This window comes from Sylvia atricapilla, chromosome 1, assembly GCF_009819655.1.
Source record: "Sylvia atricapilla isolate bSylAtr1 chromosome 1, bSylAtr1.pri, whole genome shotgun sequence".
Classification (NCBI taxonomy): Eukaryota; Metazoa; Chordata; class Aves; order Passeriformes; family Sylviidae; genus Sylvia; species Sylvia atricapilla.
Genome location: NC_089140.1, coordinates 32,104,419 through 32,121,460, shown reverse-complemented (window position 1 = coordinate 32,121,460; position 17,042 = coordinate 32,104,419). Strand labels below are relative to the sequence as shown.

General features: G+C 39.8%; 1 protein-coding gene across 1 annotated transcript in view; it reads right to left on the bottom strand.

The window, feature by feature from the left end:
* Positions 1 to 17,042, bottom strand: part of KLHL7 (kelch like family member 7) — a 24,244-nt gene extending 7,202 nt beyond the window's left edge. The window contains exons 1-7 of the mRNA XM_066318662.1: positions 16,722 to 17,042; positions 12,649 to 12,751; positions 11,611 to 11,704; positions 10,299 to 10,423; positions 8,418 to 8,593; positions 5,562 to 5,736; positions 4,243 to 4,385 (exon numbers count right to left, since the gene is read on the bottom strand). Of these exons, the coding sequence (XP_066174759.1) occupies positions 4,243 to 4,385; positions 5,562 to 5,736; positions 8,418 to 8,593; positions 10,299 to 10,423; positions 11,611 to 11,704; positions 12,649 to 12,751; positions 16,722 to 16,841 (936 nt within the window). The 5' untranslated portion in view covers positions 16,842 to 17,042. The remainder of the gene's footprint in view (positions 1 to 4,242; positions 4,386 to 5,561; positions 5,737 to 8,417; positions 8,594 to 10,298; positions 10,424 to 11,610; positions 11,705 to 12,648; positions 12,752 to 16,721) is intronic.

Sequence of the window (17,042 nt, the reverse complement as noted above, 5' to 3'; positions counted from 1 at the left end):
ATGTACCAAACGAAGACAATGGGAAAAGGAGAAGATAATATCCAAATTGACAGGCAACTCAGTAAAAAAGCTCTGATACATACTTTATTACCATGACAACTAGAAGCTTATTTACAGAATTTACAAAACACAAATGTTCTATAGCTATCCACAGTTGATAGCATGAGAAATAGGGTAATGCTCCATCACAAATACTGGCAGTCATGATGCCTAGAAACTGATTTTGCATAGATTGACAAAATCAGCAAGTATCAAATATGAGCAGTAATGCCCAAAGCCTTAAAAACACCAAACTCAACAAGTGATGGCAGACCAGGATAGCATACAGCACAAGAAACACTTCTTGAGTAATAGAATCTCACATATTCCATGAGCACAGCTTGAATCCTATACTGAACAGGAAAGTATGGGACCTTAACTGTTATCTGTGCCACCTCAAGAAGGTCTACCTCAACCTGCTGAATGACCTTCACTGTAATGGTTCACACAAGACGTTACATCATTACATTTTCTTAGCAAGGACATACTTCAAACACCTTGGTCAATGAGGAAGAACAGCGACTCCTACATGGGGGTTCAAAGAAAGAGAGGCAGAGCATGTTATAGTCCAGAACATCTTACAATCTTTTCTTGTAGCATCCCCCATATCAAGAAGAGCTGTCAGCTGCATGTGGCCCTTTATGGTGAGAAACAGGTCCTGGGGCACCCTAGAAAGGAAAGCCATACTACAGCATGGCAAAATAAATAGCTGCATAAATCTTAAGAAAATGTCTCAGTGCATTGTGTAAGATCAACATACTTTCTAGCTCAAACTTCTGGCAATTTTACAAAATATCCTGTTGTTTTCCTTTACTGTTATAAAGGGCTGTGACCTGACCCACTTTTATGGCTTCTGTTCATGTATCCATTTCATCCATACCTTTATCAAATGAAAAGCCATAACTTGAGTATACTCAGCAGTATCCTCCTCTTTGAGCAGGAGGCAATTCAGGTCATCCTCTTGCAATGCTCTTCGATGTTAGTCTGTACCACATAGAACTGATCTCAGTTTTTGAATTTAACACATTTAGGAATTATGCAGAAGTGTTGCTTTACACCACAGTCAAGATCCACACAGCCCTGAGCAGTGCAAGTCTCAGTTCTGGGGGACTGAGTAGGGAAAGACAGACCAAGATAAGTATATGATGACTCTTTCCCTGCTGATCTCTTTTCATCAAATTGCAATGCAGGACACCAGAGGCAAAAGCTATACCTTTTTCTCTTTCATCAATTTATTGAATCACTTATTAAAACTCCCTGAACTCCTGAGAGCCTCAAGACCTTGTGACAAGAATGGCACACACAGTTACAGGCCTTGTGAAAAAGTACCTTTTTTCATTTGAGACTTTTCCTCATTTTCAATTGATTCCTCTTCCAAGTTTGTCATAAAAACCAGCAGACGATCTCCCCACTAACGGCTTACTGACTACAGCTCTATCTCCTCATAAAAGGTATGCTGGCTCTCTTAATCATCAAAAGATAGCATTGCCAGGCATGTGTAACTTTTTACTTGCCATTGTTGAATTTTGCACTGCTGAGCATTTAAAATTTCCAACCATTTGTGGTCACTAGAGATAGTAATTTCAAAAGAATAAGCATATTGCCAACACAAAATCTCAATCGTATATAAATTCTGTACTGAGAATTCATAAAACAAAAGTATTTTATTCCCAACTTGGGGATTTTTTTAATATTCTGTGAAAAATTCAACAAGAAAATGCTTCCCACAACTCTTAACAGAACATCTAGGATTTCTAGTAGCATTCTGAAATCATGTATGTCTACTCAAATTAGTGGCAGACTGTTCCTCAAGTGTTATGCCCATCTGCATCTATCCCATTGCATCATTTTGCTCTCTTGATGAAGTACATGCATCGATAGAAATACCAGTTACAGTGCAACAAAGATAGCAAATATAGTCTTAAAGTAATACTGCAAACATTCTCAACAAATAAAACACAGTATCTAAAAACACAGTATCACAGGCTTATCTAAAGAACCTTTCTGACAACAAAGAAATGAAATCAGCATTAGAGACTAATATTGTGTGCAAAGGAATCATGGAAAAAACTAGTGCAAAAATTTTAGTTATCATGTAACAGCTAGGGAAATTCATATTGCAACCAATAAAATATTTTCAGGAAAGTATAACTTCTGTTTTGAATTGTTTATGTGACATGTAGCAATTTAATTAAATTTCTGATTTTATTTAAAATCAGAAGCAAAGGACTAGGTCACTATTCAATCAAAGCAAAATCTCAAATTTTACCCAAGGTCCTAACCTTGTAAAAGTACATACACAAGCTTAATTCTCTGTTCTGTGACCTCCCACCATCTTTTGATGAGACCAATTAAAGCGAGTTAAATGATAATTCAGCCAGGGTTTTAGATCCTTGGTTTGTTGCATTTAATAAGCTATTGTCACAGTTCAAAGATTAAAATCAAACACTCAAGCAAAACATCCAGAAAAGGACCTTTAAAAAGCTTAAGAGTTCGAAATTAAGTAAAAACTCTTCAACAAAACATGACAGGCTACCTAAGAGTACCCAAGAAAGCATATAAGCACTAGGAAAACATCGAAGGAACGCATGCTTGTTAGAATAAAGATCTCCAATTACCCACTTCTAAAGTTTTCCTTCCCTGCCCCATTCTTCCCCCTTCCTTATTCCACATGCAAAGCTGTTAGTCTTGATTAAGAGGCAATTCTTCAAAATTTCTTCCAAATTCCATTATTTTTGGTGTTATACCTGGATAAGTAGTCTATGAAAGGTAAAGCTCTTTTATCCTATGCTTTATGCAGACTTTCACAGACACTACCTTCTGTCTACAAAACAGATTTCTTTGCCAAAACCATGCAACTGCTTGAAAAGATATGAATGCTCTGATCAACTTAGACCTTGGAAAGGAAAGAATTATCTGCTCTGTACCCCTCACCTCCTCACCCCCAGCTGAAGTGCTGCTTATCTTGAGTATGTGTATAAAGGAAAAAGGCAGCCATTAGTTAAGAATTTTGATTATTCCCAAAAGGAATACATATTAAGAGTCTCTCAAGCTAAGTCAGCAAAGTTGATAGGTTTGGGGTTTTTTTCCCCCCAGAGTTGAGTGGTACTCAGAGAAGGTGGTTTGAATTTTATTTTACAAAAGGTATGTGAAAGAAAGGCTCAAAACACATCCCAAAGGCTCATTCATTCAGAATTAGATTTGACAGGGCTCACATTGACTATAAAGTTGACACAGCACACAAAACTGAAATTTTAACAAGCATTTAATATGCTGAGTTAGAACTAGAATTTCTTCAACAAAAGAAGAAATCAAACAAAATCTCTTAAGTTATGAGATCCTACATGCATAGGATCTCATAACTTAAGAGAGCCCTGATGTCTACATAGCAAATTTGCTCTGTATTACTGTATGCGCTTGCCTGGTAAAACAGCGTATGGGTAATCCTTCTGCATGCAGTTGATGTTTTTAGACCCTTTAGTGTGCATAGCTGAAATACATACCATTCCTGTGGCTTGATTTTATTCAAGAATCATGGGAATAAATTTCAGGCAGAACTTGCTTGCTCTAAATTGATCATCTCTAAGATTTTTGTTGTAGAAACTCACTCTTTTCCACTTTTGTAATACTTGACTCCTCATTTTTTCCCTTATATACTCATAGGAACAAACAAAATTGTGAACCATGTAGAAGATTTAGAAGTGGTTGCATATTTATAATAAATGCACTAAAAAAACCCTACAAAAACTGGGTCCTACACTAATATACTAGCCAGTAACTTAACACATGCTAAATAACTTGCCTTGAGTTAATCTCTAAACACAGAAGTGCATGCACATGCATACAGACTTTCATATATTCCTAACCAATTGCCTGATGTTTTAGAGACCTTGTGTTTATTTGCAGCTGTGGAATGCACATACCAATCAATGCTCAACTCAGACAGATTGATCAGCTCTCCATATCTAATATTGCTAAGAAACAAACACAATCGTTCTATTTGAAATGAAGTATTACATCTAGATACACAGACTTAAAAATACTTAATTAACCATATTCTTCCAGCTATATACCCAGGAGGGAGGCAACACTTCCTTCCTAATACCATTTTGTAGATCATTATGCCTTGGTTAATATCATCAGCAAAGACAACAGGTAAGATTACAAACAGTGAATCTTAATGCATTCTGAGGTAACGATTACCTTGGGGTTAAAATATCTGCAGGACTGGGGCTGAGAGCCTCCAAACAAAGCAATGCGATAATCGTGTTTTTTTCTTCTCGGTCGGGTCCCTTCCACTAACTCTTCTCGGTCCTCTGGGGAAAGGAGGTGGTACCGCATCCCACCTGCAAGGAACACAACAGCTGCTGCAGATCCAGTGTGGCTCATACATGGAGAGGGATGTTTCAGAGGCAGGGATGGGGGAGAGATGGAAGGGAGGGAAAAGATGAAAACCAAGTTTCTATGTTACACCTATACAGCTTTGATTCAAAATGGAAGAATGCACGGCAGCATGTGAGGGTGGGAACATTCATCCAGATTTACACCCTATTCCAAACTGGCTGCTCCATGTGGAAACAGGACAAATACAGACTCATGTTATCTACTAATGGATTGATCAGCTCATTAATCCAATATTAACAAACAATTAAGACCGTTGCATTGGAACAGTCAAAAGGAAGCAAACCCAAAAGAAAGCATTCCAGAGAGTGCAAAAATATCAGTGGTATTACAGGCCACTAAAACCAGACAAAAATCCTTATCTCCTATACAATACATCAACTCGGCGTCACACAAGAAGTATGACTGTGGTGCCAAATGTCAGCAAATACTTACCAACATATAGGTTAATTTGAATCCTTCTCATTGAGTCTGAAGGAAAACAGTTGTGTACTGATTTTTATATCTACACTAAATTGAAGCCAACTAGTTAACTGCTATTGAAATTGCTTTTCTTTCTTACATGATAAAATTTTACGAATGGTGTCTAAAAACAAAAGGGAAGCTTGTTTCCTATTTCATCTACACCCTGAGAATGCAAATGGAGGATCAGTCATTGTAGGGTCAATGGTCAGTATATAAAAGATAAAAGCAGTAAAACATACAGCTAAAATTCCAATTTGCCTAGGAAAGCTTTCAAATATTCAAAATGTTGACATATTTCTTTTATTAATGCACATGCGAACATGAACAATATTGCAGTTACAAGCCTGTCACAAAGGCAGACTAACTTTCAGTTACCCTAATGAGTCATTGACAAAATCTCCATTCCATTACTTCTCAGAGTTCATGCCATTTGCTAGGAGAAAACAAATGAAAGTCACACTGTTACATAAGATGAGTTTTATTTACATAATAATCTGCTAATCCAACTTCAACTAAACACAGCATCCTGGAGGGAACACAGATGGATTTAATGTGAAAATGTTAAAGCATTTTAAAGCAAACAATTTTTAAAAACTTCCAAAGCATTTTTTAATTATACAGAACATCATAAAGATTTCAGCTAGAGGTCAACTTACTGATCACCATTTTAAGGCATTCTGGGTTATCCTGAATAAGTGGTTCAGCCTGAACTGTTTTACTTAAGAAGTTCTTTGATATTAGAGGAAATCGGACTTTAGCAAGAATATCAACCATGTACGGCTGGCGATTTGGCTCATCATACTTCAGCCATCTCACTGCTGCATCATAAACCTTAGACAAGAGACAAGGAGAGAAAGGGATAAGGTATATCAACACACAGCAAGACAAGTAACAGAACCTTAATGCTATGAATTGATTCTAATGCCTGCTGGACGTTAACCTGTACTATCTTTTTATTATGTATGGATGCCATTGACATCTTAAAAAAAAAAAAAAAAAAAAACGAACCAAAAAAACCCTACAAGAAAAGTCAACCAAGCCCAAAAAAAGACAATGCTCAGACAAGCAAAACAAATGCACAACCACTTAATAAATCTCATCTACAAATTTCAAAAGTCTACTACTTCTGTTAACTTTTTTCCCTCCAAATGGAAAACATGAATCTGCAATTCACATTTATGTTGGTAACTCCTGTACCAGGTTAAATCTAATACTCTCCAAGTTCTATGCCATAACATCAGTACTGCTTTCACAGAAATGAAGTAAATTCTTCTTGATATAGTCTCCTGAGGTGATTATCTGGTTTTCTTACCAAATTATCATGTTGGGTATCCAGACACATTGCTATTGTTGTGTCTTAGGGGACCATGTAAATCAAAGTTTTTATCTGCAAACTATTGTAAATTTACCAGACCGTCTCCTCTTTTTCTCCTTCTCACAGGAAAAGATAATGGGTTTTCTTAGGGGTCAGGGAAGGTAGAACAGGGAAGATAATCAAGAAATCAGCTCTATTTATAATTGTCCTCCAGGTCAGGAAGAAAAGAAAATAAAAAATTCCAGGATTACATGTATATTCTGATACTTCCATGCTGCTCTCAGACGCAGCAAGCTTATCCAGTAGCAGGGACTCTGAAGTGGCAGGACAACCTCACTGTAAGCAACAGCACAGCCAGTGCCTACACCTGCAGCTGAAACTGGTCACAGTGATGAGTAACTGAGATATAACATGGAAAGACACTTCATGGAAGAATTATTCAGGACTACAAGACCACCCCAGTTGTAACTCTGAAAAATTACCAGGGAATGTGGGAGAGGAAAGAAAACAATAATTCAAGGCTCAATTCCATCAGCTAAGGAAATTTAACAGAATTACTTGAACAGGAGCATTGAGTAGGACAGAGTACTTAATGCTACCTTCCCTTTTTGCTAAATATAACTACACTCCAGACCAAAACAAAAGTTAGAGTATAATGGCAACTTTCTAGCGGTGCTCCTGAGAAATAAGATTCTTGCAGTACAACTGTCAAACTTCTGTAGTTTCTTACTGCACACTACCAGTTTCCTAAAGAAATTTTAATGATGCCATGCTGAATACATAACATTTCTATCACTGCTGCCAAGTTAAAGAACGCCATCCTACCTTACCTCTACAACTTCAAGAATGTACATCTTAAATGTCATTTTGGCTGCAAGCCAAATGACACCTCCAGCTCTGAGAATGTTACCCCACGACCTGAACTTTTCCCAGCACTCAGCAAGAATGTTGAACTGTGACATTACTCATTTATACCCGTAACAAGCCAACTACCATATTCAATCACCTGATATTACTAATTCTTATTTTCCTAAGTTACATCACCATACAATACGACAAGTAACTAAACCTTAATGCTTCAAATCAATTCTTCTGCCTGTTGGAGGTCAATGTCACTGGAAAATTCACAGGCAGCAGAATATCCCTTTCCAAGAGGATATACATACCATCTCAGCTATAACATCTCTCTGTTGCACTTCAAAGGTATGAGTCAACTCATGATGCTATATCCACACATCTTAAGTTACCTAATTCAAGCACCAGAACAGCAGAGCTACAAAGGTAAGAGTGCAGTTTGTTTTCAACAGCTTTGACTAAGAAGCTACAAGTGCCCAGCAGCTACAAGTACCACTCAACTGCTACAACCAGCCTACAACCACCTGTCTGGGCTGCAGTGGAGACATCAATATGCTTCCTATTTTCCTGCAGTAGGAAGAGCAAGCTGGCAAATAATCATTCAGGGCTGTGCTCTAAGCTGAATCAAGCATTCCAGACGGGACGGCTGCAGATGTAATTTCTACCACAGGTTAGAAATGTTAATTGTGTGAACTCCAGGCTCCTTTCAGCCACCTAAACGTTTTATGTCCAGTCCCTAAATAAGGGCGTTCCAGCAATCCACCACTGCCAGTGCATGTAGCTTTCAGTGTTTTTACTCATCTTACTTCCAAGTCCCTCAGTTCCCCAGGCTTCTGTATGTTATGTTTCCATCAGAAAATTCCTCACTAGAATGGGCCAGGCTACACTCAGGTAGAAATGTGCATCCATTAAGGTGCAGTTTGCTCACCACTTTGAAGTGGTCCACTTTCACCAAAAGCACATAAATCCCAAACTAGAATAAATCCCCACAAAAATCCCAACCACTACAAAACAAACAACTGAGCTCATGTACTATTGAATCAGAAGCCCTATAGTTATTCTGACAAAAGAAACTGTTCTGTTTATTCCCTCTGTGACTTCTTTCTTCAACTTTGCTGAAACAAAACATCTATAAACCAAACTTGAAATGTGAATATTTATTAATATTTGGTTGAGACCAAGTTAGGATGAACCTTTTATTCCACAATTTAGCAAGCACTGTGTGCATCATATCCTCTAGGAACATCAGAAGTGAGATACTTAAATACCTGAAGCCAGGTCTTGATTAAAACAAAGATAGTTAAGTTCAGTGCTTTTAGGTTCTACGAAACAGGAATCTCACCTGGTCTTCTGCCCTCACTGTCAATGTATCTTGGTTCAGGAGATGTGTCACACGTTTAACATCAAGCTGAAGAAACTCATCTGTCTTGTAAACCTCAGTGAAATGCTGATGGATGAAGTCATCTGCAGTGGCTTTCAGCTCTGGGCAGTCTAGGCATTCTGCTAGCACACTTATGCCTATGAAGGAAAATTAAGAAAAAAAACCCTTGTAAACTTGAACTGCAATTACCTTTACTATATTTAAATAGAATAAAATTACTGTAGCTTCAGTGATACTTAAAATTTCAGTTTAATATTTATTACCATGCTTTTTTTCCCCCCCCCATTAAAACACATGCTATGATAAGTCATCTGCAATTCAAGGCAAACTAAGACAGGGACAAGCTGCTGATCCCTATCTCTACTGAACCTGCAACACTTGCTGCATTAACTGTCTCCCCAGCACTCTTTCCTCACTTTTTCTTTCCCAATTACAAAGCAGACAACAGTACCGTAACCAAGTCTGAGCCAAGCCACACTATAAGCACATCTGACCAGAACAGCTTGAGAAACTGGATCCATGTTTTACAACCTCTCCTGACCTGATGCAGCATCAGTCACCAACCAAGCCCAGTTTCCTCCAAGAGTCATGGTGAACTGGGACCTTTCTATACAGGTAGCACAGTCAGCTGCAGACCAACTCAGGTTAATGTTGCTAGAAGGGCAGAAGGTTGGCATAAAGGTATAAACAGCAACAGCAGCTGAGAAGCACCACTGCCAGCTTTGCCATTAAAAACCCTGCAACCACAGAGCTTTTCAGCAGCAACTTCTCATCATGCCACAGTCTTCCTTCTCACAGAGGAAATGTCCAGTGGGGTAGAAGCTACTCACTAACATACAGGTTGCAGTTACTCTGAGCTGCTCAGAGTAGTAAAATGCAAACTAGAAAAATAAAATCCACATATATCACAAAATTTCAAAATTCAGATTAGGCCACTGTTTCAATTTTTTTTTTTTTTAATGAATTGTGCCCTTGCTTATGAGTCTGCACAAAACATGTTCCAATTTAAAAACAATGCCTTAAGGAAAAATTGTTTTAATCTTTTTGCAATAAATTAGCAACAAAGTATGCAAGTGTTAGAGACCATTATTAATTTTCCACCTAAGGGAAGCCACAGAAATATGCCTCAAAGCAAGCCTAAGTGGCATTTTCCATAGGTAATGCCTTTCTTCCAGCAGTTGTTTCCGAGCTGCAGCTGTACTGCACTGAAGTGTAGTTGAGTCACTTTAATTCAGATGTACTCTGTAAAATATTTCTATTGCTGCTATAAACATCTGTAATATGACTGAGATATTACTAGGGGAATTACCTAACAATGTCAATAAAAAAAATTTTAAAAAGTTTCTCTTAAATTTCTGATTATATAAAGTGCCCCAAATCTTAAGCATCAAAACTTTAGTTCTGCTTATATACCTTTTCTCTAACACCAAGTTTACATCACAGCTACAGAACATGGTATCAAACCTGCCCAGATGACAACATTCAGTCAAAATTAAAAGTGAATAGAAACAAAAATAGCCTAAACTTACTCTGCTTATACTTGTAAAAGATATACTAGTTTTGTAAGTCACAAATAAGTCAAATTCTGTCTGCAAGTACAGCAACAACTGAAAGCTCCACCTCACTAAACACACGCAGTTCTCTAACAAACAAGAAGCCACAGCATCCTGCCAAGCTGGCTGAGACCTTGCACAGTCAGTGGACCCTATGGCAAGGGACAACAGCTCAGATTCAGAGAAAAACTACTTTTACATGCCTGGATTCAGCCAAATGCTATTGTCTATCTGCCGATATACAGCAAAGTTAAAAAATAAACAGTAAATTTAAGTTTATTTCTCTTACCAAGACAATTGGAAGCATCAACTTGTTCTTTCAAAAAGTCCACGCACATTTTTTTCACAGGTTCAATCTGATACTGGTTTGCTGCATCTAGTAAAGACTGGACATTATTGCTGTTAACTGAGATTCTGCAAAACAGAAGGTGTAAAATTAGCATCACTGAAATGACCTAAGTTGCAGCAATAAAAAAAGCAACTTACACAAATTTACATAACAGGCAAAATTATTTCCCTCCTATTTACCAAGAATCTTTCATATAGAATCTAAGGACACATCCTTCATGACCTTTCCAAACTGCTGTTGATTGCTCCACTTCACCCAGGCAGGGCAAGGAACAACCAGTTCTGGGATCTGAAGAATAAGCCTTTATCAGGTCCTGTGTGGTCCTATACTATTGCTATGAGTTATGTGATTAAACACTTTCACAAAAGGAAAAAAAAACAACCCCAAACCCAGAACTTTTTTTAATGACCATTTTCAACTCCCAAAGAGACATCTGTCTAAACTCTCTCAGGACTGGTCTGGCTGATTTGCCCAGAGTGCAAAAGCAGAACAACCAGTTTGGCAGTGCTTCAAGAGAAGTTATGGAGGCCACAGTCCAGGGCTTGGGTATCAGGACAGACAACCATGTGGCTGGGATAGGCTGTTGACACAGACTGCCTCTTACCACTGACAGACTACACAAGAAGATTCCTCTCAAAAGAAAGGAGAAAGCCTCCCTAATGAGAGTTAACCCCATTAGATGAAAGGCCTGCCATCTATAGGTCACATCAAAGCTGATTAAATACTGTTTACAATCTTAGCCATCTGCAAGAGTTCTGTTGGGGGAGGGGTAAGAGGAGAAAGAAAACCCACAAAAACCCCAGATACATGGACAAGCTGAGATAGGGGGGAAACACTGTTCACAGAAGAGTTATCAACCCTGCCTGTTTTGAGATGAAGGACTAACTCATGGAAATGGTTCTGTGCCATAACTACCACAAAGAGAGACCCCACTACCATCACTAAGGACCTGAATTGCAGAACCATGGGGAACATCATTTGACCCCAACAGTGAAGTCAAAAGCTTCAAGTGCTTTGAATTGCTTTGTGGAGACAAATACCTGCTCTCTTTAGTCTGTAGGGCTTCCTACTGGTTAAATAAAAAGGAAGCGGGGGAAAAAGGATAGAAGGTCTAGTCACATCAGGCTTTAAACAAAGGAAAGAATTTTAATGGTAACAAAACTGATGAATCACAGAAGCATTATTTTAAGCTTTTATCATTTAAAACTGGTGGGCTTCCTAGAACAGCATGAGCTTTAAACAACAAAACTACCTGGCAGTATAAGCAAACTCCACGAGCTGTTCAATAATGTCAGGCTCTGCATCTTTTAGCTCCACTTCAAAGGACTTTGATTCAATCATATTTGCTGCAAACAGATTAGAAGACAAACTTTAAATCAAGAAATCACTCTAGTTATTGTATGTTTTGAAAACAGTAAAAATAAAGCAATTATACAAAGTGGTAACCTGATAAAAACTGCTCAGAGTTGATTGTTGTTTTCCCAGGATTGCTAATGCACGTCAGGAAAGGAGGCAGTGGAACAAACAAGATAACTGGTGTGAGTACGCCCTTGTACTATCTAAATTATGATAAACTGTGTTAAGTAGAAAAAATCCTAGACGCTGTTGACTGCCATGTTAACATTAGCACTGTCAAAAGCCATTTCCACATCCAGGCTGGTAACAACGGAAACAGCTCCAAGCTCCCCACACCCAGACACAGGTTTGCCCACAGATTGTGACCACTGACCACTGGAATGAATGTGTATTTTACTTCCACTCAATTTTGATTTTACAGGAATTTTATGATTCATGGGTAAGGCAGACAAAAGATAAGATACTGCATGACTGAGTTTTTAAAGAAAGCATAAATGAAAGAATTACAGAATCACAGAATTAAGGTAATCACACAAAGGTTGCAAAAGATCTCTAAGATCATCCACTCCAGCCACTAAACCTCTGAAAGCCCAATTTATGTGCAGAAGTGCCCAATGGCAGACAAATTCCGTAACGGGACAAAAAAAATTCCCAATTTTCAGGTTAAGGAAGGAGGATAAATTCTAATGCAGCGTACAGGCACCTGTTATTAAGAGAGCTTATATATGAAGTAACACTTTAATTGATCAAAAGAGAGTTAAAGGGAAAATGAGGAGAGGGGCAAACAGAGATGAATGGAGGAAGGACACCAAATGAGAAATTTTCACTTACACTTGTCCCTCAAATTGATCACTTTCAAGAGATAAACAGGTTGACAGAAAAATATAACAGGATATCATAATGAAAGTTTAAAATTAATTTTCAAAAGACTTACTAGTAAACATCAAGTTAAAAAAATGACTGGCTGAAGCAAGCACAACACGGTGAGCTGGGATCTTTCTTTCTTGAACCATAAGAATGACATCACAAAGAGTTTTCTGAATCAGAGGGGAAAAAAGACAAAAATCAGCATTTTTGAAAATATTTCAACAATATTTCTTTTAAAACAGCTTATGGAAATTCATTGCTTTTTGTAACACACACAACTCAAGAGCATTATGTGATAGAAAGATTTTCTGAAAGTCAAAGTTCAGTAGCCTAAAAAAACTAGTAAACATCAGTTTACCCATGAATTTGTACAGGATGGTCACAAATAACATGATTCAAATATCTCCTGTAGCTTTTACATCAGCCCTACAATAATGTGGGCACTGCAGCATCTAGTAGGGGCTGCATTTATACTGCACTTCTTTCATCTATCAGAGGCTCTCCTCTACTCCCCTGCTGATTTTCAAAAAAATTTACAGAACCTCATACCTGAAGACTGCCATCCTATTTCCTAACTGGAATCAAAGTGATGAATGAGTTTAAAGCATTCAATGGAGCATTTAAAGAAAATGTATCAAAAAATACCACTTCTGTGGAAGGGTTTGACTGGTCATACCTGATGAGCATCTAGCTTCCAAACAAAACATAATTTATTTCTCATTTGTTTGCTGTTTATATGTAGGCAGCTAGTTTCTTCCCTACATGTGAATAGTCATGGTCTAGAAGGAGAAGGGAAAGCAACAGAACTTATAAAAGCTGTCAGGAGGGACTAGGGTAAAAAAACCCCATAACTGGAATAGATACTGAAATGCTATCTCTTCCAAGAACATATTGAGTGAAATAAATGCATATCATACTACAGTTAATTATAATTATCTATTAAGAAAGAAAGAAAAACTGAGCAGCACTGTTTCCTCAAAAAATAGGAAATAATTTTGGACTATTATCTTAAGTTCATGGAACTGCTTTCAAAAACCTCTATGTACACCCATCCCAAGGCCAGCCTCAGAAAAGAACATTTCTACTGTGGGAAATACATACTTAGAAGTGCAACAGTGTTTTCCACATGGAGACAATATTATCTAGGGCTGATAAACTACATTTACAATGCCTTTAAACATGCCTGTTTAAATTTTTTTACAGGACATTCAAAAGCACATATTGTACAAAAATATAATTAATGATTTCAAAAATATTATCTAAATGGAAGTTAGATGGGGGTGATACATAGCTTCCTTTGCAGTTTTAAACCACTTAGGATTGAAACAACAACAAATAAAGAGACCATTCTGGAAAAGTTTCAGAGGAAACTTTAAAAGCCGAAATTTCTAACACTTCTGGTTCAAAACAAGCATTGCAAACTAGCAGCACAACATACCATAAAATCCTATGGCCAAGCTTTGCCCAGACTTGCAACTGTTGCCTGAGCTCCACACTGCATTTCTAAGACACATTAAATGCCTCAGCTCAGCATTTGAAACACCTCAGATGTTCTAAGGCCCCTCTGGGTGCATTTGCCAACCGAAACAGACCATCATTTTAACTTCTTTCCCTGGGATGTTCCTGGATGGGACAGTCCCATTTCAACTAATGCCCTTCTGAGGATTTCTGCACTTCTGTCCAGAAGGACTCACTGCTGTCACTGGGTCACCTCCATGATGCAACAGGTGGTGACCAAAGGACACACCCAAGCCTCAGCTTCTGCAGGGCACTTCACCTTCCTAATAACAGGTTCAGCAACACCTTGCAGCTCTACCCCAGCTTCATTCCCAGTGACTTCATTCTTGGCTGACCTCCACTGAGCTGCAATGTTGCAACAAATGATTCATGCACAGGTTTCCAATAGCTCTGGAAAACCCATGAAGATGTGGGTCACCAATGCTGGAGACAAGCAACAAGTCCTCCAAGCATTAAACACACCTGGCCACAACATCTCACCTGTACTGAGTGCACATGTGTGTCCATAGTTTACTCTAAACTCCCATACTCATGGAGGATCCCTTCATCCCAGCTCACACAAAAAAGCAGCCTCCTTAAAATGAGCTCCCATTAAGTTCCCATCTGTCTAGATTCCTACAGGATTAAACTAATGAGCTAAACATCTAGAGTGCCACGTACACCTTGACATTTCCATCACAGGAAATTTTAACTCATATTCAGGTTTTGTAACTACAGCATAGTTCTTGACTTATCAAAATACAAGGAGGAAAGAGCTGACAACAAATCTCTTACAGCTTTAGCACAACTAATGAGCTGAAACTGGTGTTTTCCTCTGGCTACTGCTAACTTTCCATATTTATCCTGTACAATCACACCTTCCCCTACTCCCTCAGTAATACTTGAGCTCCTCTTACAAACAACTCCTAAAAGAAGCACGAGTTTCATTAAATTTGCAAGATTTTCTGGACCAGTCAGCACTGTGTGGGATATGTAACGCTCACCTGATGAGAAGTTTGCAGGCAAAACTCAGAGCTTCACCTCCCCAGACATAACAGATTATGGAACTTGAATCAGAAGTACACACAAACTTCACAGCACTTAATCCTGATGCTCTCACTCCTTGTTTGGAGTGGCTCATAGCTACGTGAGAGCTGGCACTCCACTATGCTGCAAGATGAGGCACTTACACAGAGCTGTGTGGTACCACACACTGGAACAGGGACAGGGTAAAGCACTGTGAATTCCTGTGCTGGGGACTGCATATATCTACAGGAGGGGAATACCTCCTTGATCTACTTACAAATCATAACAGCAGCTGGTATTCCCTTTTAAACAATGGCAGAGGTATGAACTAAACACTGAGGAATCAAGTTATGAATTCAGCCACATCTTGGAATGTGTTTACACTTTTAGATCAGAAAGAAAGCCTACATAAAAAAACATAGATTACAGGCTTTAAGTCTTAACTCTACTACCTGAAGTCACTGAAAAAAAATAGTTTTTCATACATAAGAGCTTAGTTGTGTGAAATGGTTTATGCAGACAATAGAACAGACTGTCTATTAGTGAGAGAAGAACAGGGCTGAAGTGCTAGAGAAAAGCAGAACCAACACCTATCCTTGTGAGGTAAGGACCCAGACTGCTGGTGCAGACAGCATTAAAAGCTGGACTGAGCCTCTGGAAAGACTAACACGGGAGGACAAGAAACTAAACCCTAGAAGATACAATACATGACAGTGCCAAATGTGAAGCCTCTACATGTTCTGGCTTCAGAGTCAGCTTTAACTCTGGCTACACATCACTGTTTTTAAACAAACCAAAGTTCCACAATCAATCTAGATCTTCCTCTGAGAAGAAAGATTTCTTCCTATGCAAGGAGTTACACGTATCATCCTTCTGTTCTTGTACCATTAGTTCAATACTTTTTATAAAAAGTAATTACAAATGAGTATTTCAGTTTGGACAGCTCAACTGAAAAGCACTTGTATGACTGCAGTTTTGGTTAGCACTCTTGCTCGATTGGTAAACAGAGGAGTCACCTTTAATTCCCACTAAACTATTGACCATGGAAGCTGATCAGCCCAAGAGTTCACAGTTTGAGGCTGGATGAAGCCACCAAACTCGTACACTGCCACTGGCTTCCTAATGCGATGGCCAGAGGTATTCAAGACAAAAATGCCACCTTTGAAACAAAATAATGGTTCTACTCATCCCTCTCCTCCTGCTACACTTTCGCTGTTCACAGGGTATCGTTCAGAGAAGAGTTTCTGGTCAAAAATCCAGCATCAGCGCCTTTTCACTGCCTTTAGGCTCCGCTTCGACAAGGGTTCCGTGAATGCTCCAAGCGGAGACACGGGGCCATCTCTCAATCACAGCCGCACTCCTGCCCTACCGCACGCAAGGCGTTATCAGATAAGGGAAAACAGATCCACGGCGTCTTCAGCCTCCAGCACGCACAAGGAGCCGGCGCAAATGAACGGGGAGCTCGCCCCCGTCGCTGGGCGGCTCCGGAGACCGCGAGGCACGGCGGCGCCGGGCCCGGAGGGTTTTCCCCGGCGCCGGGCCCAAGAGACGGGAAACGCGCGGGACGTGCCCTCAGGGCGGCACGGGGCTCCCGGCCCCGGCCGGCGCCTCCCGTACCTGCTTGCGCATGGCGTTCATGACGCCCATGAAGGAGGCGAGCAGCTTCGCCTCCTCGCGGGCGGCGAGCTTCTTCTCCGTCTTCTTCTTGCTGCTCTTCTCCGAGCCGGGCGCGGCCATACTCGCCCGCGCTCACCGCCGGCGCACCGACCCCGCCCGGGAACATGCGCCCGCCGGCTGCCGGGCGGCGCGCAGCGTGTGCGGGCACAGGGCGGGGACAGGGGCACCGGAGGGACGCCGGAGGGACGCGGGCCGGCACCGGAGCGCCGCCGTCGCCGCTGCGGACGCGGCCGGGGGGCGGGGCCGGGCGCGATGACGCCA